Here is a 26456-nt window from a genome sequence, read left to right as displayed (position 1 = left end):
TCAGATTGGTCCACTTGATATCGATGGTTCCATTGTTGATGATCCTGCTCAGGTAGCTAACAAACTAAACGAGTATTTTGCATCTACATTCACACATGAGGAGTTATTCGGCGAGGGGAATGCTAGAGGTGTATTCAACTCTGGCAGTAAGCTAGATAATCTTGTAATAACTGAGAGTAAAGTGGAGGAGAAATTGTTGAAGATAAACACAAGAAAGGCACCTGGGGTGGATTATGAGAGCTTCCTTGGACTCAGGGGAGGTACCCACAGACTGGAGATGTGCAAATGTCACCCCAATTCACAAAGGAGGATCAAAGGCTGACACAAGTAATTATAGACCTGTGAGTTTAACTTCTGTTCCAGGAAAATTAATGGAGGCACTAGTTAAAGAAGCACTGCAGGATCATTTAGACAAGACTTCAGTTATAGCTCAGACACAGCATGGTTTTGTTAAGGGGAAGTCTTGCCTGACCAATTTGATTGGATACTATGATGCAGTCACAAAGGAACTGGATGCAGGGAATAACTTTGATATTATATACTTGGATCTTAGAAAGGCTTTTGATACTGTTGCACATGGAAGACTGCTGAAAAAATTGGAGCAGTGTGGCATTGGAGGCAAACTGCTGCTATGGATAAAAGGAAGGTTGAGTGGGAGAAGACAGAGTGGTAATCAATGGACACTGCTCATCGTGGACTAATGTTATTAGTGGAGTCCCTCAGGGTTCAGTGTTGGGTCCATTGTTGTTTTCTGTATTTATAAATAATATTGATGATGGTATATCAAGCTTAATGTCCAAGTTTGCAGACGATACGAAGGTTGGCAGGGTTGTTAAGGACACTAATGACAGTACGCTGCTGCAACAGGATCTAGAAAAGTTGAGCAGATTGGGCTGAGAGGTGGCAAATGAAGTTTAACATTGACAAATGTAAAGTACTACATATGGGAAGCAGTAACCCCAGAGTGATGTATCAAAACTGTGGTACTACACTGATAGTGGTACAGAACGAAAAGGATATGGGGGTAATTGTGCAGGCATATATGAAGTTTTCTGACAGTGCAGACGGGCTGCAAGAGTAGCTCATGTTTTCTTGTCAATGATATACAGGAATGTTTTTAGCAGGGATAAGAAAGTGATTATTCCCTTGTATAAGGCAATGGTCAGGCCACACCTTGAATACTGTATACAGGTCTGGAGGCCTCATTTTAAGGATGTAGAGCTGGTGGAATGAGTACAGAGAATGGCAACAAGATTAGTGAATGGAACAAAGGGTTGCTCTTACGAAGAAAGGCTTAAGTTTTGCAAATTACAGTGTTTGGAGACTAGGCACCTGCGAGGTTATCTGATTGATGTGTATAAAGCCTTGAATGGTTTGAGCATGCTCAATGCTAATGGGACTCTTCCTCTTGCTCAGAATAATCACCTGAGAGGAAATAAATTCAAATTGTGGAAAGACAGATGTAGGATAGATGTGCGGAAGTTTGCCTTTAGCCAGTCGGTAGTTGGTTGGTGGAACAGACTTCCATCCTTTGTTGTGGAAGTTGATAGCCTCAATAAATTTAAAGCTGAGCTGGACAGGTATTTGGAATGAACGGAGGTGTGAAATGGGAGCAGTTTTTTTTTTTTTTTGGGTGTTTTTTTTTTTTTTTTTAAAGCTTGCTTTCTTGCATCATATGCCTCTACTAATGCTAATGCTAATTAAATATCATTTTGAGTGATAAGAAGAGTTGTTTAGGCTCAAAAGCAATTTTAAAATTAAATGGCTCATTTAAACAAGTGATGTTCTATCGGTAACATTTATATTGAAACAGGAGTTTACCTGAATTTTTATCTAAAAAGTATGCCAATAAACAACGAAGCACTGCCTGATGGCCCACAACCAATACATTTTCCTGTCTTTCAAGTTCCTAAACAAATAATTGACAATTATTAATTACACCTGTTACCCTGTATAGATAAATTGAAATAGCATTAATATATAAGGCAGGACTAATAATAAAAAGTAGTTAATATACAATGTGTTACATTTAAAGTGCATTTCATTTCTTAAATTAATTATTTTTTTCTTTTTCTGTTATTAATGAAAATGAAAATAAATATCATATTTCCCACCAAAAAAAATCTATCTCAAAAAATTACCCTGCATTTTATAAGGTGATGGTCATGGCTATCACAAGCAAACATTTGTTATGTCTGATATTGACAATGATTTTAGAGTTTTTATCAATATACCAATAATTTTATAAGACCCTTGCTAAAATGTTAAAAGCACACAAAAAAATTACCGGTAAACTTAACCTTTGGGAGAAGGGGGGGGGAGGGAAACACCCTTGCTGGATCTTTTCAAGTACTGTAATGATTATTTTATGGTGCAGCTGCAATGAATGTTTTCATAGTTTAGCCGCAGCCACAGTGCACGCATACACTTATTAAATTTTCTAGATTACCAGCACCCTATTATGATGGTATCAACTAAGAAAAGGCTTGCTTACACAATTCAGCTACAAATCACAAGTCATCAGTTATGTACACCGAAAGGACAGAATTCATGGGATACCTGGTTCCTGCGCAACGTGACACTGTCACCCCTTTCGCTAGTGGACGAACATATCGCCTGGTAGGTTGTTGTTATTTGGTTTTTAGGAGCATTAGCAACTAAGGCCATATTGCTCCGGGGATATGCGGTGGTCATTTCTGACCTTTCCGCATCCTCCATATTTGGTGATCACGGGCTCAAACCCCGGTCTGATCAAGAAGCGTGTGCTACGCACTACTGCTCCTGGCTATGGAGGCGCCGCCTGGTAGGTACATTTATTTGGTTTTTAGGAGCATTAGCAACTAAGGCCATATTGCTCCGGGGATATGCGGTGGTCATTTCTGACCTTTCCGCATCCTCCGTATTTGGTGATCACGGGCTCAAACCTCGGTCTGATCAAGAAGCGTGTGCTACGCACTACTGCTCCTGCACACCTGGCTATGGAGGCACCGCCTGGTAGGTACATAAATACATTGCATCGCTGCATTCACATAGATGGTAATTCGATGTCAGTATGGATAAATGTCATGAGTTAACAGACTTTGAAAGAGGGATGATAGTGAGTACCCGACGATGCATGGGTCACTCTATCGCAGAGGTGGTACAGAAATTGCACTATCCCGTTCCACAGTATCAAGAGTGTATTGGGAATACGCCATTTCCCGAATAACATCTCATCAAGGAGAGTGCTTCGAATGGAGAAAGGTGGTGGATGAACGTGGCCGTTGACATCTGTCTTACATTGTTTCAGCCAATCGGAGAGTGACAGTGCCACAAATCACTGCTGAGTTCAACGAGGGAGATGCCAGAAACTTCTCCACCAAGACCAATCATGTCATCATTAGCCGCAATATGGGAGCTAATGGGAGTCGCCGACCCACCAGTCCCATTTCTAACAACACAACACAGGACTCTACATCTCAACTAGGCGAAACAACATCAGCACTGGAACTTGGATGATTGGAGATGGGTCTCCTGATCTGATGAATCTTGTTTCCTATTATTTCAAGCTGATGGGAGGCTACACATCTGACAGAAACTGCACAAAGCTATGCACCCATCATGTCAACAAGGAACTGTTCAGGCAGGTCGGTAATGGTCTGGGGTGTGTTAAATTGGCACATGTTGGGATCTCTGGTATGTCTAGACCAGCATTTCCCCAACCAAGGTCCACATGAACCCCCAGGGGGGTCCACAAGGGAAAAAAAAAATTGTATTTCGGGGGTCCATAATATGAGCTAAGGGGTTCATGATAAAATATTAGAAATAAAATAATTTGTTAAATAAAAATAATAAAATAAACTAATGTCATAGAAAAGTCCAGAAATTTGCAGTTAGAAGATACTCGTATTTTCTGAAACCTTCTTTAGTTGATGCAAAAAAATTTTTTTTCCATTGAACATTCTCGAAGAAGAAAACATTATTTAAGCACCGACTAATCTAGAAGGAGTCAGTCAGTCAGAGGCAGTCATTTCATTCTATAGTGCGTAATCGGCATCGTTGTGGTGAAATCTATTGTTTGTGTTACTGAACGTTATTGTTCTAGTGAACTATATTTCCATTAGTACCTTCAAGCATTTCCACCATTAAATATTTGAGGTTAATACTATTATTATTGTTTTCACATTACCCATGGCTCATGCAAAGAAGAAAACAAGACAATAGTTGACTGAATATCTGTCGTATGGTTTTATTGAATCACCAGAGAATATCACAAAACCAATGTGTCTTGTATGTATGACTGTGCTGTCTAATGATAGCACGAAGCCAAGTAAGCTTCGTCACCACTTGGAGACAAGGCACAGCGAAAAGAAAAATAAATCAGTGGAGTATTTCCGAAAACTAAGAGACAATTTTCAAGGAAGAAACAAATTGGATCAGATTTTTAGTGAACAAGCAAGCAATAAAGATAGCGGTTTATTAGCATCACATGAAATCAGCAAAATAATAGCAAAATCTGGAAATCCACATAGCATTGGTGAAACTGTCATCTTGCCTTCGACATCAGTTGTAATTTCAATAATGTTAAACAAAAATGCACGTGAAATTACCGATAACTTTCCTTTGAGCAATAACACAATATCCAGACGCTTTGATGAAATGTCTGAAGATGTAGAAAATCAACTTATTGCTCAATTACGAGTGAAACAGTTTGCAATGCAACTCGATGAATCAACTTTGATGGGCAATGAAGCACTTTTATTGGCATATGTAAGATGTATGGATGATAATCAACTCAGAGAGGAAATGCTTTTTTTGCAATATTCCTCAAAACAGATACTAAAACAATATTTAAGGAAGTCCAGTCTTATTTTAGAGAAAAAAATATTCCACTCGAAAATTTAATGGCTTGTGCTGCTGATGGCACTCGCTCTATGGTCGGTAGGTACAGAGGGTTTATCACTCATTTAAAAAATGCATTGCCAAAAGTATTTTGCATACATTGCGTGATTCACCACTAACATCTGGTGGCGAAGAGATTGAGTGGATGTCTTCATGAAGCCTTAACTCTTGTAATAAAAGCTGTCAACTTCATTAAGACTAATGCTCTTCAAGATCATCTCTTTTGTGATGAAAATGAAGGATTTGACAGTCTTGTACTGCATACAGAAATGCAATGGTTGTCTAAAGGCAATTGTCTTTGTCGCTTTGTCGTCCTTTGGGACAGTATTGTATCATTTCTAAACGAAAAGGAGATTGGAAAACAGTTGGTTGCCATGAAAACAGACATATTTTACCTCTCAGATGTGTTTGAAAAACCGAATTCTCTTAATAAGCTGCAGCAAGGACATAATTGTGATTTAATATCAGCAAAGAAGCCATTAATGCATTCCTAGGAAAACTCAAATTGTACAGTCTTAATATCTCATGCCGTGCGTTTGACCAGTTTCCAAACCTTGCTTCAGTTAGCAATGATTTGAAAGATGATGATTGTATTGTGTATGTTGATCATTAAAAAAAAAATTATGAAGACATGCAAGTTCGGTTCAAGGACCTACTAGAACTGAACATCCCAGATTGGGTGCTGATTCCATTTGAGGTAAATGTTGCTGATGTTGAAATTGATTTACAAGAGGAACTTGTTGAATTGCGGTCTGATGAGACAGTCCGAAGTCTATTCTAAAAAGGAAAGCATGGTGTATGGAAGAATAGTGACATTGCATGTAAATATCCACTTTTATGGGAGAAAGCTAAAATGTATGTCACTGTTTTCCCATCATCTTATCTTGTGGAATCTGGCTTTAGTTGTGTAACACAGTTGTTAACAAAAAATCGTAATCGACTTGATATAGTAAAAAGAGGTGATCTTCGTCTCACTCTCGCAAAATTGGAGCCAGATATTAAAATGCTAATATCAAAACATCAGCCACAAGGATCTCATTAGTAGGGCCTATTTAATGGGATCCTATTTAATATCCTTAGGAATAAATTTATATATGCTGTTTGAAATAGTATTTTTTTTTACTAATTCTGTCATTACAAGTAAAAATATGTTTCAGTTTTATCAATTAAAATTTTCAAAATTTGTAATTTACATTTTTTATATTATATTGGAATTGTTTAATTATTAGCTTTTACTAACCTACAAATATTTTATTTAGAACCTAAACAAAATATTTATTTGTAGGTTAGTAAAAGTAAGGTTACCGTCTTCTGTACTCATAAAAAGAGGACATTTACATGTTTTGGGGCGAATAAAAGAGGACAAAAAGTTCATCTTGGATTAAAAAAGAGGACAGAAAAGAGGACAAATATATTATGCAAATAATAAAATAAAGACAATGTACACCACATTTACTGATGTTTAGGATTAGTACATTCATATTTGTCTTGAGAAATTATTTCTTTCAATAGCTCTGGACTGCCTCTCAAATATGTGTAAAAATCAATGCATGACATATGTTTGAAATTCTACTGCAAAAACAAAATACCTTTTACAGAATTGACATTTAACCTATTCCTTTCTTTTGTCCACTGACTTTGCATTAGAGAGAATACTCTCTCTACATTTGCACTGTGAGGAGGAATGGCAAAGAAAAACTGGTCAATTTTCAACAATTCTGAATGGAATTCAATATTTTTTGAATTACTAAAATATTTGGCCCACTTTCCATGTATAAGCATGTTTTTAAAGTCTTTATTACTCATTTGACCGTCAAAAAATTTCTTCAAATTGTTAAATTGGTCAAAACACTTAACATCATCAATTGTTACCCCTTTGTCAATCAAGTAGGAAAGAGAACATTCTATATCGTTCCAGCTTGGTACTGCATCCATTTTCATCCACATAAAACAGGAAATGGATTCCATATGGTGAAGCCACTTATCTAAATATTCCATGCAATTTCTATACAGATTTTTTGTATAGACATTCAAGTAAAAGTCCTTCATCATGTTTTTTGTATAGCATTTCCTTTACTCTTAATGGCATGAAGTTGTGATCCATCCGTTTGGAGATAATTTCTTTCACTGAGACTAAGACATCTGGCACTTCTGCAGCTGAGTTACTTTCCCTTTCAATTCGTTGTATATGTGTGTATGGTATACACTCAAAAGTGATTACATGAACCAAAGATGAATCTGACTAAATCCATTTTCAAAGAACCTTTTAATCACAATGGTTTTTCTTGGGACAGAAAATAAGCCTGTAAAGCTGGAAACATATCTATGAGCCTTGTGATGCTTGGAAATAATGAAAGCCATCTCGTCTTGCTGTGAGAAAGGAGCTGTCTATATTCAATCTCAACAAACTCACAGTATTCCTTAAGCTCTTCAGTCCAGACTGTATAATTATGAAAATACTGGTAAATTTTAAAAAAAATGTTCTCTACATCAACTTCGCAAAGTTCTGCGGCAGTCTGAAGATAACTGTTCAAAATATGTGCAGGGCAGCCCACTCCAATGCAACAATTTCTTTAATTTTGCAAAGACATTATTCCCTTCTTCATTTCGTCTCAGTTCTCTAAACTTTGTATTGCAATTGTTCCCAGTGAATGCAATACATTTTTCACACAAACCATTTTTTTCAAGAGTTTCTTTAACATATGTAGAAATGGTACCTGCAGTCTCGTTAGGCATCTTCTGTAATTCAATTAATTTTGTTTGTAACCCTCCTTCATTTATATCAAAATACTGAATAATTAATGGGAAGATTTTTTCAGAACCATGATTACTTCCATCAGTTGAGACCCCACAGTATGCAATTTTATTTTCTTTTAAAGTTTTTACAGTAACATTAAAAGAATGATTTGCAAGTACAAAGTTTACAATGGCTTCTGTCTTGGTTCTAGCGTAGGAAAATCTTTTTGCTATCTCAGAATCAAAAAATACATATTTTAACATAACAGTTGTGTAATTCATTGATTTGTAACTACTATAACGTTTAACAGTGTGAAAAGCAAAGGTACCCCTGCAGCAACCAGATCATATTCTATTTTACCGACAGCTTTGACAAAAAAATCTGCAACCTTTCCAGAAGAGACCTCACCTTAAACTGCTTTCTTGTGCTTCTCAGTTTCAATGTGATGGTTCAAATCACCAACCCCTTTATTGGCTACTGAAACATATGTCTCCATTCTGCAAACTTTAACATTCAGCTTCCCATTCCTCTAGGCCAGAGAAACAAAACATGGAAATTTTTTTCATCTCTTCTGTAAACATGCACTTTCCTTTTAGGCATTTTAGGGTCTTTATAATATTAATAATTGAAATAATAAATATTTTTTACTGTAAGTAAATTTTAATTTTAATGTAATTTTATTGTAGGTAAATTATGCATTACATTCACAACTAAACTGACCTAATTGCAGAAAAGTACCTACAGGTATAAAGATGGATAATAAATATTTTTGTAATTAAAGTGAAAAACAGTATTTTAAAAAAAGGTAAACTTTGGTATTAAATAAACTAGTGTCTGCCTCTTGATTGGATGTTGATAAGTATACCAAATTTAGTCGACAGTATGCAACTTTCGATCAATTTGGTGTGCACACAGCTCAAATCCATGTTTTCAATTTCTAGAGAAAACAGTCCCTCTAACTGTCAATATTTATTTCACATGCTGGAATTCCTGTAATTTATATATCTTTTTCTAGCACACCATCTGATCTTCACGCGTTATCTGCTCTCTAAACCAAAATATTGTATTGCTAGACTATATAAAATTTATATGTGTGTAAATTCTGAAGCAGGCGTGTGGTGGTAACAATCTCAATGCACTAAACTGAGCGTCGTTGGGGTCTTCCGACTAATTGTCAACACGGAAATTCGAATTGAAGAATCGTCTCCTATTCCGAAAAAGATTCTGTATAACGTAACTCGGTAGTTTTCGTCGAGCTTGCATAAAAAAATGGCGTATAATATAAAAATCCGGACATTTAGACAAATTTATAAAAATCCACCCGGACAAAAATTTTAGACAAAAAATCCGGACAAATCTGGTTAAAAGAGGAATGATGGTAACCCTAGTAAAAGCTAATAATTAAACAATTCCAATATAATATAAAAAATGTAAATTACAAATTTTGAAAATTTTAATTGATAAAGCTGAAACATATTTTTACTTGTAATGACAGAATTAGTAAAAAAAAAAATTAGAAAAAAAAAAAAATACTATTTCAAACAACATATATAAATTTATTCCTAAGGCTCCCATTAAATAGGCCCTACTAATGAGATCCTTGTGGATGATGTTTTGATATTAGCATTTTAATATCTGGCTCCAATTTTGCGAGAGTCAGACAAAGATCACCTCTTTTTACTATATCAAGTCGATTACGATTTTTTGTTAACAACTGTGTTACACGACTAAAGCCAGATTCCACAAGATAAGATGATGGGAAAACAGTGACATACATTTTAGCTTTCTCCCATAAAAGTGGATATTTACATGCAATGTCACTATTCTTCCATACACCATGCTTTCCTTTTTAGAATAGACTTCGGACTGTCTCATCAGACCCCAATTCAACAAGTTCCTCTTGTAAATCAATTTCAACATCAGCAACATTTACCTCAAATGGAATCAGCACCCAATCTGGGATGTTCAGTTCTAGTAGGTCCTTGAACCGAACTTGCATGTCTTCATAATTTTTTTTTTTTAATGATCAAACATACACAATACAATCATCATCTTTCAAATCATTGCTAACTGAAGCAAGGTTTGGAAACTGGTCAAACACACGGCATGAGATATTAAGACTGTACAATTTGAGTTTTCCTAGGAATGCATTAATGGCTTCTTTGCTAGATATTAAATCACAATTATGTCCTTGCTGCAGCTTATTAAGAGAATTCAGTTTTTCAAACACATCTGAGAGGTAAAATATGTCTGTTTTCATGGCAACCAACTGTTTTCCAATCTCCTTTTCGTTTAGAAATGATACAATACTGTCCCAAAGGACGACAAAGCGACAAAGACAATTGCCTTTAGACAACCATCGCACCTCTGTATGCAGTACAAGACGGTCAAATCCTTCTTCATTTTCATCACAAAATTTGCGAAAGAGACAATCTTGAAGAGCATTAGCCTTAATGAGGTTGACAGCTTTTATTACAAGAGTTAAGGCTTCATGAAGGCTTTTATTACAAGAGTTAAGGCTTCACTCTTCGCCACCAAATGTTGGCGGTGAATCACACAATGTATGCAAAATACTTTGGCAATGCATTTTTTAAATGAGTGATAAACCCTCTGTACCTACCAACCATGGAAGGAGCGCCATCAGTAGCACAAGCCGTTAAATTTTTGAGTGGAATATTTTTTCTCTTAAATAGACTGGACTTCCTTAAATATTTCACCTTTCGAATCTGTTTTGAGGAATCTTGCAAAAAGCATTTCCTCTCCGAGTTGATTATCATCCATACATCTTACATATGCCAATAAAAGTGCTTCATTGCCCATCAAAGTTGATTCATCGAGTTGCATTGCAAACTGTTTCACTCGTAATTGAGCAATAAGTTGATTTTCTACATCTTCAGACATTTCATCAAAGCGTCTGGATATTGTGTTATTGCTCAAAGGAAAGTTATCGGTAATTTCATGTTCATTTTTGTTTAACATGGTTGAAATTACAACTGATATCAAAGGCAAGATGACAGTTTCACCAATGCTATGTGGCTTTCCAGATTTTGCTATTATTTTGCTGATTTCATATGATGCTAATAAACTGCTATCTTTATTGCTTGCTTGCTTGTTCACTAAAAATCTGATCCAATTTGTTTCTTCCTTGAAAATTGTCTCGTAGTTTTCGGAAATACTCCACTGATTTATTTTTCTTTTCGCTGTGCCTTGTCTCCAAGTGGTGACGAAGCTTACTTGGCTTCGTGCTATCATTAGACAGCACAGTCATACATATAACTGTGCTATCATTAGACAGCACAGTCATACATATAAGACACATTGGTTTTGTGATATTCTCTGGTGATTCAATAAAACCATACGACAGATATTCAGTCAAATATTGTCTTGTTTTCTTCTTTGCATGAGCCATGGGTAATGTGAAAACAATAATAACATTATTAACCTCAAATATTTAATGTTGGAAATGCTTGTAGGTACTAATGGAAATATAGTTCACTAGAATAGTAAAGAATGGGCCTGGTGTACTGGGGTCCATGGTTGAGAGAAAAAATATAGATATGTATAATTATAACCCAGTTTAATGTAATAATAAAATATATAACAATAAGTAACAGGCAGTAGCTTTCAAGACTAACAAGTCTCTTTTTCAACTGAATTCAAATACAAATACAACAGATAAGTGCAATGAGCTGAGTGAGGCACGTTATTCATTTGCTATTGTTGTTGCACGGACGTGCGCTGTTTTACTCCACTGATCATCTAGCATTAAAACGGTTGTCTCTAGGATGGGGGGTGTAGACGTATGCCTTTGTGGCTTTGTCTCCAAGATCACCTTACGGAACATGACAGAGCAATCCGACTTGCCGAAACTGACCAGTCCGCAGTCGCAGAACATTTTTGGGCCACCAACCATGATCCTGATCCCAAACGTGACTTTGAAATAGTAGACCACTCACGAAACTTTCGCCACCACCTATGGCTAGAGTCACTTAACATATTAAACAATCCAAAGGCAATAAACCGCCACAAAGGCATACGTCTACACCCCATCCTAGAGACCAACTGCCACAAAGGCATACGTAAGGGAAAGGGGATAGTAATAAATACACCAGCTGCCATTGCAGATGAACTCAACAGTTATTTTGCATCGATATTTACAAATGAAAAGCCTTTTGTGGCAATGGGAAATTGTGGGAGCGAAGTTAAAAAATATGTAATTAATGATATTGAAATTTCGCAAGATTATTTAATGAAAAAACTTTTGAGCCTACAGACCAGTAAGGCTCCTGGAGTTGATGGAATATACCCTATAATCTTAAGAGAGGCGGCAAGCGAGTGCATTGAATCACTGAGGCTAATTATGCGAGCATCACTAGACAATGGGGAGATTCCCTTGGATTGGAAAAGTGCAAATGTATCTCCCATACATAAGGGTGGCTCTAAAAGTGAAGTTGGAAATTATCGACCTGTCAATCTGACTTCAGTAGTAGGGAAAATCATGGAGGCAATGATCAAGGGTGGAATTCAAGATCATTTGGATCAAATTGAAATTCTCAAGGATACTCAGCACGGTTTTGTAAAGGGAAAATCATGTTTAACAAATCTGGTTCGCTATTTCGAAAGGGTCACTCACGAGCTGGATTTAGGGAATAATTTCGACATTGTTTATTTAGATTTCAGCAAAGCTTTTGACTCAGTCCCACATGAGCGGTTGCTTTATAAGCTGGAACAGGTTGGAATCACTGGGAAAATCCTTAGATAGATAGAAGGATGGCTTCAGGGCAGGAGGCAGAGGGTTGTGATAAATAGCTATTCCTCAGATTGGGTTGATGTAAGAAGTGGGGTTCCCCAAGGATCAAGTATTAGGACCACTGTTGTTTTTAATTTTCATAAACGACATTGATGAAGGGATAGAGGGCGTGATGTCTAAATTTGCAGATGATGTTAAAATTGGTAGAGTAGTTAATGATCACTGTCCAGCTGAGCTTCTTCAGAGAGACCTAGATAGACTTCAGGAATGGTCAGAAAAATGGCAGCTGTGCTTTAATCCAACAAAGTGTAAGGTATAACACCTGGGAAACAGTAATCTCAAAAAAACTTATTCACTTGGTGGAGTTCAACTAAACCTAGTACTGGAGGAAAGGGACTTGGGTGTTACGATACGGTCAGGGGCTTAGAGGGGAACAGGTATCCTGTGTGTTATCAGACACTCAGCCTAAAACACTGATGGATCCAATATCTCTCTATTACAGAAGATTTAGGAGAAGTCCGGTTGGCCTGCCTCCCTAAAATCCACTCATGCACACCTTCTCGATGGTAAGCCCTGTTACGTCACTTAGGTGGCAACGAACGTGTAGAGTGGTTCTCTTCAAGACGCCTGGTCAGCGTGAAGAGGAAAAGACCAAACCCTCCAGCAATGAGAGCACAACAATACAAATGGCCCTCAGTCCCCAGCAGCTTTCACTCTCCCTCTTACGGCAGCGAGAGGATCAGAGTGGAAGCAGAGGGTGCTAAGAATCTCTGGGTACGACCAGTCTGCCATGCACGGAAATTGAACTTGGCCTGTTATAACATAAGATCACTCATCGGTGAAGACAGGATATTAGAGCTGGAAAAGGAATTAGAAGATGTGAATTGGAATATCATCGGTTTGGCTGAAACAAGAAGAAGAAATGAATCACTTATAAGTTTATCAAGTGGAAATCTGCTGTACACCAATGGAAACAGTGAAAGGAGTGAAGGTGGAGTTGGATTTCTGGTCCATAAAGATTTTAAAAACAACATTTTGGAATTCAAAAGAACATCACCAAGGGTGTCAAGACTAATACTCAAGATTTCTAAGAGGTACAAGCTAAAGATTATAATGATTTATGCACCAACATCGAGCCATGATGATGAAGAGGTTGAAGAAATGTACACTGAAATTGAGAGTCTTCTAGATGAGCAGAAAACCCACTACACTATTATTATGGGGGACTTCAATGCTAAGGTTGGAAAAAGGCAAAACAGTGCAGAAAGAGGAACTATAGGAAATTTTGGAATTGGTGAAAGAAATAAAAGAGGTGAAAGACTTGTGGAATTTGCAGAATCTCAAGGAATGTCAGTAATGAACACTTTTTTCAAGAAAAGGGTGAACAGAAAGTGGACATGGAAGAGTCCAAATGGATTAACAACTAATGAAATCGACTTCATCCTCACTAACAGAAGATATATTGTGAATGATGTTACCGTCCTGAATAAGGTAAATGTCGGAAGTGATCACAGAATGGTAAGATGTACACTTGATATAGATGTAGGAAAGGAAAGGAAAAAACTGACTCGAGTAAATAATACAAAGGTCTTTGAAATAACAGAGGAGGAGAAAAAGCAGTATGTACTGGAACTTAAGAACAAGTTTGAGCTTCTGCAGACTGCTCAGGACCAAGATATCGACGAGGAATATTACAACTTTCTGAAAGTGATAAAGCCCAAGAAACCTATAGGGAAACAGAAATCCAAAGAAGAAAAAATTAGTCAAGAAACACTTGTCATGATGAACCAAAGACGACAAATGAAGAGCAAGAAAAACACTGACAGGGAGAAAATTGAGTATACTGAGTTATGCAAAGCCATTAGAAAGAGACTCAGAGAGGACATAAGAAGGTTTAACACAAGAAAAGTAGAACAAGCATTAAGGGAAAACAAAGGATTTAAATCAGCAGCCATGAGCAGTAATACAGAAAGACAAATGATACTGAAACTGAAGTAGCGATGGTGTACTTATAAACAGCAGAGAAGGCATAATTCAAATAGCAGAAGACTACTATAGAGAATTATACAAGGAGCGAGGGAATGATACCAGCAGTGGGGGAAGATGGATTGCAAAGTAGCAACACATACGACATACCCGATATTCATCCTGATGAGGTAGAACATGCATTGAAGAAAATGAAGAATCGGAAAGCCCCGGGGGAAGATGAAGTTACTGTAGAGTTGTTAAAATTGGGAGGAACAGACATAACACAAAAACTGGCAAGGCTCTTCACAAAGTGCATTAGAAAAGGTGTGATGCCTAAGCAGTGGAATAATGCAATCATAGTTTTGCTGCATAAGAAAGGAGATAAATCAGAAATTGGAAATTATAGACCAATTAGCTTTTTTTTTCCCATATCTACAAGTTGTTCACAAGGGTCATTACTAACAGATTAGAAAGAATACTTGATGAGAATCAACCGAAAGAGCAAGCTGGCTTTAGGACAGGATTCTCAACTATGGATCACCTTCACGTAATATCACAGCTAATGGAGAAAGCAAATGAATATAAAACACCATTATGCCTGGCATTTGTGGATTATGAAAAGGCATTTGACTCCATACAGCATAAGGCAATGTTTCGGGCACTGGAAAGACAAGGCATAGATACTCCTTATATTATGATTTTGAAGAAAATATATGAGAGTGCTACATCCTTTATTAGACTAGACAAAGACAGTAGCAAATTTAAAATCGAGAAAGGAGTTCGACAAGGAGACACAATATCTCCGAAGCTGTTTACTGCTGCCCTTGAGGAAACTTTCAGAAGATTAGACTGGTCGCAGAAAGGAGTCAATGTGAACGGAGAGTACCTAAACCATTTACGATTTGCAGATGACATTGTGGTCATAAGCCACGATCCCAAAGAATTAGAGGAAAATCTTAATCAGTTATGCACAGTTAGTAAAGATTTTGGACTAAAGATGAATATGGCTAAAACAAAAGTAATGATGAACAAGTATGCCACGGAAAGGGAAATAATGATTGAAGGAGCAGTAATTGAAAAGGTGGAGTCATATACTTATCTGGGACAAGTTATTAGCTGTAATAATGATAAATGGCTGGAAGTCAAGAGAAGAATAAATTTTGGATGGATAGCATTCAGGAAATATAGTCACATACTGAAGAGCAATATCCCAGTTTGTCTGAAACGTAAAATAATGAATCAATGTATACTCCCCACCATGACTTATGGAAGTGAAACTTGGGCACTCACCAAAAGAATGGAAGAGAAGCTAAGAACTACACAGCGAAGAATGGAACGAATTATATTGGGAATCAGACTGTTAGATAAGAAGAGAAACACATGGATTAGGCAGCAAACTCAAGTAAAGGACATTCTTATCAAAACTAAAGAACTAAAATGGTCTTGGGCAGGACACATAGCTCGAAGACATGATGACAGATGGACTAAGAAAATAACAGAATGGTACCCAAGAGGAGCTAGAAGAAAACCTGGAAGACAAAGGCGGAGATGGATAGATGAAATTCATAAGTTTTCGAGTAGTAAATGGATGGCCTGTGCTCAAAACAGAAGGAACTGGAAAGTTGCTGGAGAGGCCTTCATCCTGCAGTGGATTGAAAATGGCTGATGATGATGATGATACGGTCAGACATGAAATTCTCTGGTTGCAAGGAAGGCCCATGGTGTCCTATTGATGATCTATCGAACTTTTGCAAGTAGAGATAGGGATGTGATAATCCCATTATATAAGGCTTATGTTAGACCACACTTGGAATACTGTGTTCAAGTATGGAGACCGCACCGAAAGAAAGACATCGAGCTTCTTGAAAGGGCGCAAAGAAGGGTAACTCGCCTGGTGAGATCGGCTAAAGGGCGTCCTTATGCAGAAAGACTTCGAATATGTGGGTTGCAGAGTTTGGAAACTAGACACCTTAGAGGAGATTTGATTGAGGTGTTTAAGGCTCTGAGAGGCATCAGTAAAATGAATGAGGACAAAATTTTCAAGATTATAAATGATGCTAGAACTAGGGGACATAAATTCAAGTTACGGGGGGAAATGTTTAGATTGGACTGCAGGAAGTTTTATTTTAGCCAGCGAGTTATAAATTACTGGAATAAGTTGCCTTCATGGGTGGTAGAGGCCGACAGTTTGGGGAAATTCAAAGGTCATCTGGATAGTACTTTCGGGTAAGGGAAGCACATAGGATGATAGGTTTAATTTCCTTTTTTTTTTTTTTTTTTATTAATTATTATTATTTAGTTATTTATTTTATTTTATTTTTATTATTTTTTTTTTGTTTTTATCATTGTTTTGTTCAGATTTTTTTTTTTTTTTTTTTTTTGGCTGGTGCAGCATAAGCCATAGGCTTTCTTGCACCATGCGGATTCCCCTGTCTCTATTAATGGTATTGCTCACAGAGGAACAAATCTGCAAGCTCTCGAGCCATTTGCGGTCCCAAAATCTATGTGCCCAGTCGATGATAACAGCTTTGTCTGGAGAGATTTGATGGTGCTCCTCCCAAAAATGTTCTGCCACAGCAGACTTTAAATAATCCACGGTCTTATCGTCTGGGGGAGCATATGAACGCGATAAAGACTGCGGATTATGGGAAGTCTGCTGTGGCAGAACATTTTTCAGAGTGGGGAAAAGATAGAAATATTTGGACGATAGGGAAGGAGACAACAGAATGTCAATGGGGACAGGCCCTACCCGAGGAAAGAGGAGAGGCAAGGAGACAGAAGTCTGTCTCCTCCCTCTCCTTGCCTTGGGGGTGGGGATTTAAAGTGTACAAGGTGGATAACTAACCTGACTTGACTGTGCCAATGGCACAGTCTGTTATTTGGTTTTTAGGAGCATTAGCAACTAAGGCTAATTGCTCCGGGAAATGAGGTGGTCATTTCCCGGAGTGGTGGTGACGGGCTCGAATCCCGGTCTAATCAAGAAGCGTGTGCTATGCACTGCTGCTCCTTCCCACCTGGCTACATAGGCACCATGGCACAGTCAATTCAAGTTAGTTATCCAAAGATGGTATAGGAGGCAACACTTGACAACCTCAAGGTCCAGCGGCAGTACTCCAGCTAGTATCTGTAAAGCATGCATACTGGTTATCCAAAGGGACCTAGCTCTGCTCAGATAATCCTTGGCTCCTGATATTTCCTCATCCTTTTTGTCATGATGTTTAGTGATTGACTTGGGCATTGTTCCCTTGCGGTTGTCTGTTGTTGTCGTGTAGGAATGATCTTCTTGTGAAGAATTCAATTGCAAACTGTGACAAAGCTTCGTATTCCTCCTTGCTATCTAAAAGGTGGGGTTCTTGCCCTTTTGGTAAATATGCTATTGTGGTGATGAGTCTATTGTGTAAGTCGTAAATTGTGCATGAGGTGGCCCCAGGATTTCAGGCCACCACAGGCACAAGTGGGATCATCAACGATGCCGAGTAAGGTTAGCTTCTCATTTATTGGTCCGTGACTGGTGAGAAGGTAAGTAACGGAAAGTCCAGGGGAGAACCTGTTGATGCTAGGTAGGTACTTGCGTGTTACTTCTCCTTTGCTTGATGTTGACCACTTGTCCTGCCACAAGTGGGCGAGGGGGCCTCTTCTTCTCCAGGGTTTTGCATTTTGCCAGGTTAGTAATACCCATGATGGTCTCAGTTCTGCACACCTGACAACCTCAAGATCCAGAGACAGTGCTCCAGCTAGTATCTGTAAAGTGTGTGTACTGGTTGTGCAGTTTGCTCGGGTGATGGTTAGCAAGACTAATCTTTATATAGTTTCAAGGAGACATCTTCCCATAACTGTGGTAGCCTTTGAGTACCACACCCCAGCAGTGTAGGTGATCACTGGAAAGAAGACTGCCTTGTAGAACAGGGATAAAGTACACCTATTAAGTCCCCCAGTCCTGTTTTGAGACCCTGGCAAAAAGAGCGGTGTAGCTTTGGATTTTACCTTCGATATACTTTAGGTGTGGTTGGAAGTTGAGTTAGTTATCCAGAATTAGTTCTAGATATTTGAGTTCCTGTGAAAACTTTATTGTCCTGTTGTTGATTTCAATCTGTGGTGGTCTAGCTGCATTAAGGGTTTCCCCTAAGCAAGATGGAGTCTGTTATTGTTAATGAGATTTGTCCACTCTTCGAACTTGTTAAGGGCACTGTTTGCCAAGGTCTCAAAGTGAGCCCGAGAGTCCCCAGCCACTGTGACGATCAGGTCGTCCATGAAGGTTTGCGACGAGGCCTCCCCCAGGATGGTGAAGAGGAAGTCATCCAAGACGAGGTTCCAGAGGAAGGGACCCAGGACACAGCCCTGCAGGCAACCCTTGTAGACCTGTCTTGTTATACTTGGGTAGGGAACATTTGCTGTTATTCTTTGGAGAGAACTTTTCTTGATCTTGTAGAGGTTTGCAGGTAACTTGGTTTACCGAGCTTGCCAAGGATGCTCAGCCACCAAAGGGAGTCAAACTGCAATGAGCATCCATAGCGGAGCACCCCGGATTATATTCATATTGGTTGTCTGATACGAGATTGGCCTCAACTATAATGCTTCTGCAGATGGGCGAGTAGTAAATGCTCAAAGAGCTTGTTGAGTACTGATAGTGCTATCAGGTGGTAGGAGCTCGGTTGATCCGGGGGGGGGGGGGGTTTGAGCGGATTTTTTTCAGAATGAGTTTGGGTTGGCTCTTTTCCAGCCAACCCCAGCCGGGAAGATTCCAATCTGGAGGGAGGAGTTGAATAGTGCGAGTATGGGATCTGAAGTATACTCCACACCTTTTTTGACGATCTCTGGTCCAAAAGGTTCAGTCCTGGGCACTTCCTGTTCTTAATGTGTGCAGCTGCTGCATGGAGTTCCTCCAAGCTGAAGGATGGTTCCAGGTCTTGTGTGATGTAGTTATCGTTATTCCCACAAAGCCAGTACTGTTCCGAGCTGGCAGGGGTGACCAGTCCTTTTAGTACAGTATTCAGGATGTTTTCCATTGGCTGTTGCCACGTGGTGGCCGCCACTCCCTGTGCAGAGACTGTAGAAGTGATGGTATCACCTCTGGGGAGTTTGTTAGTGGCGGTTTTGTACACCACCACCACCACCACCACCCAGGGGTCAGTGTTTCCGGCTGTGGCGCACGAGGTGCTGCCATGATTGCCTTTATCTTGCCGTGATCTCAGCAGTATATAAATTCCTTACGTTTCTGCAGGTTTGCTTGAGGGCCTCCACCTCACGGGCATTGTATTCTCGCAGTCATTTTTTTTTTTTAGTTAGTTAGTTGTCGGCGCATCGGTTTCTGTGGCCATAATGCACCTCCCAAGGTTTTTCCAGTACTGTGATCCAAGCCCGAGGCGGGATTTGAACCCGCGACCTTTGGGTTGCCAGGCAGGCACTTTACCCACCCGGCTAGCCCGGTCGGCCTCGCAGTCATGACATTCCCCCTAAGTTCCAGGCACCACTATGGGACTACACCAGGGATGGGGTTCTTCGGTTTGATGGCCTGATTTGAGACATTATTATGTGGTTGGTTATCTGCCTTTGCAGACGGTATGGTTGGTCCGTAGGGAAGAGTCGGTATCAGGTATATCAGTACCCTTTTGAATGCATCCCAGCTTGCTATTCCCACGGCATATCTGTTTTCCGTTGTTCTATTATAGAAGACCCTGGCAAGGGATCTTGCCAGTTGTAATGATATAACCAGATGTGGTCCACGCATCATTCACCCTCCAGTCAGTCATGTTTGTTATTTGGTTTTTAGGGGCATTAGCAACTAAGGCCATATTGCTCCGGGGATATGAAGTGGTCATTCCCTGACCTTTCCGCATCCTCCGTATTTGGTGGGCATGGGCTCAAACCCCGGTCTAATCAAGTAACGTGTGCTACGCACTGCTGCTCCTGCCCACCTGGCTACGGAGGCGCCTTCCAGTTGGTTATATTTCATGCTACGTTCCGAGTGGCTATAGTGATGTCTATTGTTGAATCCCACATTGTGTTGCAGAATATTATTGTTATTTGGTTTTTAGGAGCATTAGCAACTAAGGCCATATTGCTCCGGGGATATGCGGTGATCATTCCCTGACCTTTCCGCATCCTCCGTATTTGATGGTCAGGGCTCGAACCTGGTCTAATCAAGAAGCGTGTGCTATGCACTGCTGCTCCTTCCCACCTGCTCCTTCCAACGAAGGCACCTTGCAGAATGTGGGAAGACTGGTTGGTTAAGAGTTGTCAAGATGCAGTTGGTTCTCCAATCATTGCCCATTTCTTGTTCCTCATCAGGGGTCCCAACAGTGCCACATCGGTGACCTACAGTTTGCATCAGTACCAATGATAATTTTTTAATTTGGCAGGGTGTTAAGTATGTCTTGCAGATATCTGGTTGCAGAGATTGTTTTCACCTGGATGGCAGTAAAGGGAGACCACGAAAAAGGGGTCCAGAATGCTTAGTATGTGGGTGCATACCGCCCATGTCATACAGTGTGTTGGAATTTTAGTAACTGCGATACTCGGATTCCTGACAATGATGGTGGCCCAGGGTGTATCCACATCCGTCTGGACAATTTTAAAAGTCAGGGTATAACCCTTGACCTGGTTGCTGAGGCGTAGGGTTCTTGAATGATTAACATATCCATGTTTGCCTCCTCAGCCTGGGTCCTAATCTGGTTGCCAGCAGCCCGGGCTCCCTGTGCATTTATTTGTAGGAATTTGTTAACCCTGCAATTAAACCGTTTTGGGCATGTTCCTTCTGATTTGGTAGGGACTCTTAGCTTTCATGTATGTGGGGCACTTGTTGTCCCAGATGGAGTGGTTGTGGTCCATTTTGTTTGCACAGAAAGGTTCACACAGAAAGGCTCAAAACTTTTGTTAGGGCAAGTGTTAAACTCATGCCCTTTCTCGACACAGTGGCCGCAAGCATGGGTGGTGTGCACAAACTTATAGCATTTGTAGCATTTTGGCAGGACAGCCACGTGTTCTCTGAATCTGTGGCTGCCCCAAATGATGTACACTCAGTTCTGGTTGGTGAGCACCTGCCAAGCAGGTGGAGAGAGTTTGATTATCCAGTTTATGTTACGCCCTACTCTAGACTCAGTTGAGTATTTTGGATGATTAGTTTTGCCACGCCTTGATCTGTATCTTCCAGGTTTCTACAGTACATTTCGTGCATTAGTTGGTCCAGTGCTAGATCTTTGTCGAGGTTGTAGCTAATGATTGATGGTCCCTTTTTCCTGAGTGTCAATGCTGTAAGACCAAGTGTGCAAATCTTCAGGTTGTTCATTATTTTCTGAGCCTCCTGACATGTCTCAGTCTCTATTACGATGCCAGTATTTCTGGGTTTTTTTATACATTTAATTTTTGTGGTTTTAAAATCCTCATTCAGTTTGTCATAACTTGGTTCTTAATTTGGTCACTTGTCTGAGTTTCAACTGGATTTGTTGGTTGCAGGACCATCAGATTGGGCTGCTGGAGTAAGGTTTTCTTCCTGGGTAGTGGTCCGTTTTTTACAGGGGTCTTAGCTTGTGTCACCCTCAGCACGTCAGCATAGGACGGGGTGTGCTGCTGCATTTGATTTGTTTCTCCCTCCATAAGAGCCTCCAGTTTCACTATGGCTCTCTTGTATTGTATATTGGTTTGTAATAGAACGGTTTTGTTTCATCCAAATAGAGATGATTTGTCTGCAGAGTCCAGTTGTTATCCTACTACTTGGATCTTTGATGTTTTTTAAGTCAGTTCTTTAAGATTAGCATTTTTTCCAGGATGGTTCCTTCCGTGAGGGAATGGTCCAGGGGATCGGTAATTTTTTCTAGTTTGGCATTCTCGCCCAGTTCAGTCTATGAGCAGTGGGTGTCCTGATAATCCTTAAGTTCCTGTTGGCTTTGCATCTCACTGTCAGATTTGGGCATTGTGAGTTTTTTGTTCTTACATTTAAGGGCCAGGGTGGGCCTTATATCACTGGGTACCTCTTATGATTCTATTGTTGTGGCCGACTGCGATGCAGGGGTCGGCATTTTGCAATATTCCAAAAAATATTAAAAAATATGGATAAGCAGGGTTATCGAAGCGTCTCCTGTGGCAAAATAGAGAAGGCACAAGGACAAGCAGAATGACGTCTGTCACAAGTCTGTGGCACAATTGGGGACTGAACAGTCTGTCAGCGAATTTTTGGGCTGATCCCCACACAGGTCAAGTGGGGGGAGCCCAAAGAAAAAACCCTAGAAACACGGAAATATGTTTCTCAGGAGTTTACGGGGCATTGATCACTATGGTAACACTAGTTTCCTACTCAGAATGATAGGGGTAAAAACATGCCTCTCCCATGTTAAGTCTATGGAGGAGGAGAGGGGTAGTTAAGACATATTATCCATGGAAAAGCACAGAAGGAAAAGCGAAGTAGTCACATTGGGGCACATTAAATTGCCCTAGGATAACATAGCTTCCCTTCCCAGTCAAGGAGTGAGAGATGTCCGTGAACAGCACTTAATACTGTTTGGCTGTTCTCTCTAATGCTTCAACAATGGCGCCAAGGTGAGCTGACCAATTGTCCGGAGTGCTAGATAACAACAAGAAAGTTCTCACTAAATATACCCTGATAAAACTTCAGAAATACAGAAATAACCCACTTCTGTTAAAATTAAAGTATCCTTATGTAGAGTGCTCTGGAGTGAGTTCCAAGGCTTGTACTGAAGAGAAATTTGGACAACAGGTGCAATAAAGAATGCGCTTGCCATTTATCGGGAAAAAAAATTAGTTACAAAATTTGTCACTGTACAGCACATAACTATCTTAGTTATGATTATGCAAATAACTTACATTATTTGCATAATCGTAAGTTATTGCCACAGCGCCGCTACTCATCTCTACTGTACTGTATAAAAGCAAAGCAAAATCATACAGTAGATGTTTGCCTGCACTACGGCAGCAATGCCAACAACATTGCAGGAAAAGGTGATATTAGTGAAGTTGTACTATCAGAACAGCAACAATGCAGCCGTGGCTATCAGAGAATTTCGGTGTCAGAAGCACACAAGGCATGGCCTATGACTGTGCTGTCCGCAAAATGATTATGAAATTTGAAGCGACAGGACATCTTGGTGTTCAACCAGATAGAGGTCGAAAACAAGTGGACTCCTTACATGTTGAAGATGTGGCTATTACGGCTGTCGTGGATTTATCAAGTCAATATCCACATGGTAGTGCAAGCGTGCCAGCTGCTTCTCGTGAAGTGGACATGCCGTATTCCACCGTAAGGCATCAGGTGTTCGGTACTATCATTACAAGATGCACATTCTACAGCACCTAAAGCATAGTGATGCAGATATTCGTTTCACATAGGCACTTTTTATGTTTTTTTTTTTTTTTGTTAGTTGTTGGCACATTGGCTTCTGTGGCCATAATGCACCTCCCAAAGTTTTGTATTTTCCTCTGATCCAAGCCCGAGGCGGGATTCGAAGCCGTGACCTTTGGGTTGCTTTAGCATTGGCATTAGTAGAGGCATTTGATGCAAGAAAGCAAGCTTATGCAGCATCAGCCAAAAAAAAAAAAAAAAAAAAACCCACTTCCACTTCACCCATCTGTTCGTTCAAAATACCTGTCCAGCTGAGCCTTAAACTTATTTAGGCTATCTACAAGGGATGGAAGTCTGTTCCACCAACCAACCACCCGCTGGCTAAAGGCAAATTTCCGCACGTCTATCCTACATCTGTCTTTCCTCAATTTGAATTTATGCCCTCTCAGGTGATTTTTCTGAGCTAGAGGAAGAATCCCATCAGCATTGAACATGCTCAAACCATTCAAGGCTTTATACACCTCTATCAGATCACCTCGCTGGTGCCTAGTCTCCAGACACTGTAATTTGCAAAACTTAAGCCTTTCTTCATAAGAGCACACCTTTGTTCCATTCACTAATCTTGTTGCCTTTCTCTGAACTCTTTCCAGCAGCTCTACATCCTTCTTGAAATTAGGCCTCCAGACCTGTATACAGTACTCTAGGTGTGGCCTGACCATTGCCTTATACAAGGGAATAATCACCTCCTTATCCCTGCTGGAAAAATTCCTGTATATCATTGACAATACTCCATGAGCTACTCTTGCAGCCCGTCTGCACTGCTCAGAGAACTTCATATCTGCCTGCACAACCACCCCCAAGTCCCTTTCATTCTCTACCACTGTCAGTTTAGTACCACAGAGTTGATACGTTGATCTGGGGTTGCTGTTTCACATGTGTAGTACTTTACATTTGTCAATGTTAAACCTCATTTGCCACCTCTCAGCCCATCTGCTCAACCTTTCCAGATCCTGTTGCAGCAGCATAGTGTCAGTAGTGTCCCTGACAACCCTGCCAACCTTTGTATCGTCTGCAAACTTGGACATTAAGCTTGATATACCATCATCAATATCATTTATAAATACAGAACACAATAATGGACCCAACACTGAGCCCTGAGGGATTCCACTAATAACATTAGTCCACAGCAGTGTCCATTGATTACCACTCTCTGTCTTCTCCCCCTCAACCACCCCTTTATCCATAGCAGCAATTTGCCTCCAATGTCACACTGCTCCAATTTGTGTAGCAGTCTTCCATGTGCAACAGTATCAAAAGCCTTTCTAAGATCCAAGTATATAATATCAAAGCTATTCCCTGCATCCAGTTCTTTTGTGACTGCATCATAGTATCCAATCAAATTGGTCAGGCAAGACTTCCCTTTAACAAAACCATGCTGTGTCCAAGCTATAGCTGAAGTCTTGTCTAAATGATCCTGCAGTGCTTCTTTAACTAGTGCCTCCATCAATTTTCCTGGAACAGAAGTTAAGCTCACAGGTCTATAATTACTTGTGTCAGCCTTTGATCCTCCTTTGTGAATTGGGGTCACATTTGCACATTTCCAGTCTTTGGGTACCTAACCTGAGTCCAAGGAAGCTCTCATAATTATGGCTAAGGGTTTGCTTACTTCCTTTGCTGCCTCCTTTAATATAACTGGATAGATCCCATCCACCCCGGGTGCCTTTCTTGTGTTTATCTTCAACAGTTTCTCCTCCACTTTACTCCCAGTTATATCAAGATTCTGTAGCTTACTGCTAGAGTTGAATACACCTCTGGCATTCCCCTCGCTGAATAACTCCTCATGTGTGAATGTCGATGCAAAATATTCATTTAGTTTGTTAGCTACCTGAGCAGGATCATCAACAGTTGGCCCATCAATATCAAGTGGACCAATCTGATTCATCCCCTTCCTTCTAGAGTTTACATAAGTAAAGAACTCTTTGCTGTTTTTCTTTGCATCCCTTGCCAAAGATTTCTCCTAATCTGCCTTCGCCTGCCTAACCTCCTTTGTAACTTGGTTGCATATCAACTTGTATCTATCATAGGCTTCTGTGTCATGTGTTAATTTGTAAGTATCCCATGCATTTTTCTTCTCTGCCATATGCCTCATTAGTTCATCTGACATCCATTTTGGCCTAAATCTTGAACAATATTTCTTAGTTGGTATGTAAAGCCTAGTAGCTTCCAAGATAAGTTCTTTGAATGCTTCCCATTTTGAATTTGCTGTTGGTAACATCATCAGTTGGTCCCACTGTATAGAATTTAAATACTGTCTCAGTCCATCGTAGTCGCCTTTACGGAAGCAATAACCCTTCCCTTTACCCCTAATGGTAGTTACCTCTTTGAGTAAATCCCACTTCAGCACACTGTGATCACTGCCACCAAGTGGTTCATTTATCTGCAGATTCTTAATGCATGAAGAATCACTGCTGATAATCAAATCAAGAGTATTACTCCCTCTAGTTGCCTCCCGAACATGCTGATGTAGAAAACAATCATCCAATAAATCCACAAAAGCCCTGCTAGTGTGTGAGTGACCAGCCCCCAAATTCCAGTCAATATCTGGGAAATTAAAATCTCCCATTATAAGACTCTCTGATTTACTGGCCCACTCTATTTCCCTGTACAGTTTCTTATTATACTCATCAGAGTCATTAGGCCTATAGCACACTCCTACTCTCAATTTTGATCTCCCAATGCTTATGTCACACCAAACTGACTCAACACTGCACTGTCCAGCGATGTCGACTGGCTTCACTTCCTTGGTTTTTATGTGTTTCTTAACTAAT

General features: G+C 39.8%; 1 protein-coding gene across 5 annotated transcripts in view; it reads right to left on the bottom strand.

Annotated features, from left to right (window-relative positions):
* Pfrx (6-phosphofructo-2-kinase/fructose-2,6-biphosphatase) overlaps positions 1-26456 on the bottom strand; it is a 345736-nt gene that overhangs the window by 85647 nt on the left and 233633 nt on the right. For all 5 annotated transcript variants that reach the window (XM_090387942.1, XM_090387944.1, XM_090387940.1 and 2 more), the window contains exon 12: positions 1822-1909. In XM_090387942.1, coding sequence (XP_090244068.1) covers positions 1822-1909 — 88 coding nt within the window. The remainder of the gene's footprint in view (positions 1-1821; positions 1910-26456) is intronic.

The sequence above is a fragment of the Mastigoproctus giganteus genome, chromosome 13, assembly GCF_048544385.1.
Source record: "Mastigoproctus giganteus isolate SK-2022 chromosome 13, ASM4854438v1, whole genome shotgun sequence".
NCBI lineage: Eukaryota > Metazoa > Arthropoda > Arachnida > Uropygi > Thelyphonidae > Mastigoproctus > Mastigoproctus giganteus.
Note: the sequence above shows the minus strand (reverse complement) of the source record. Positions and strands in the feature narration are given on the sequence as shown.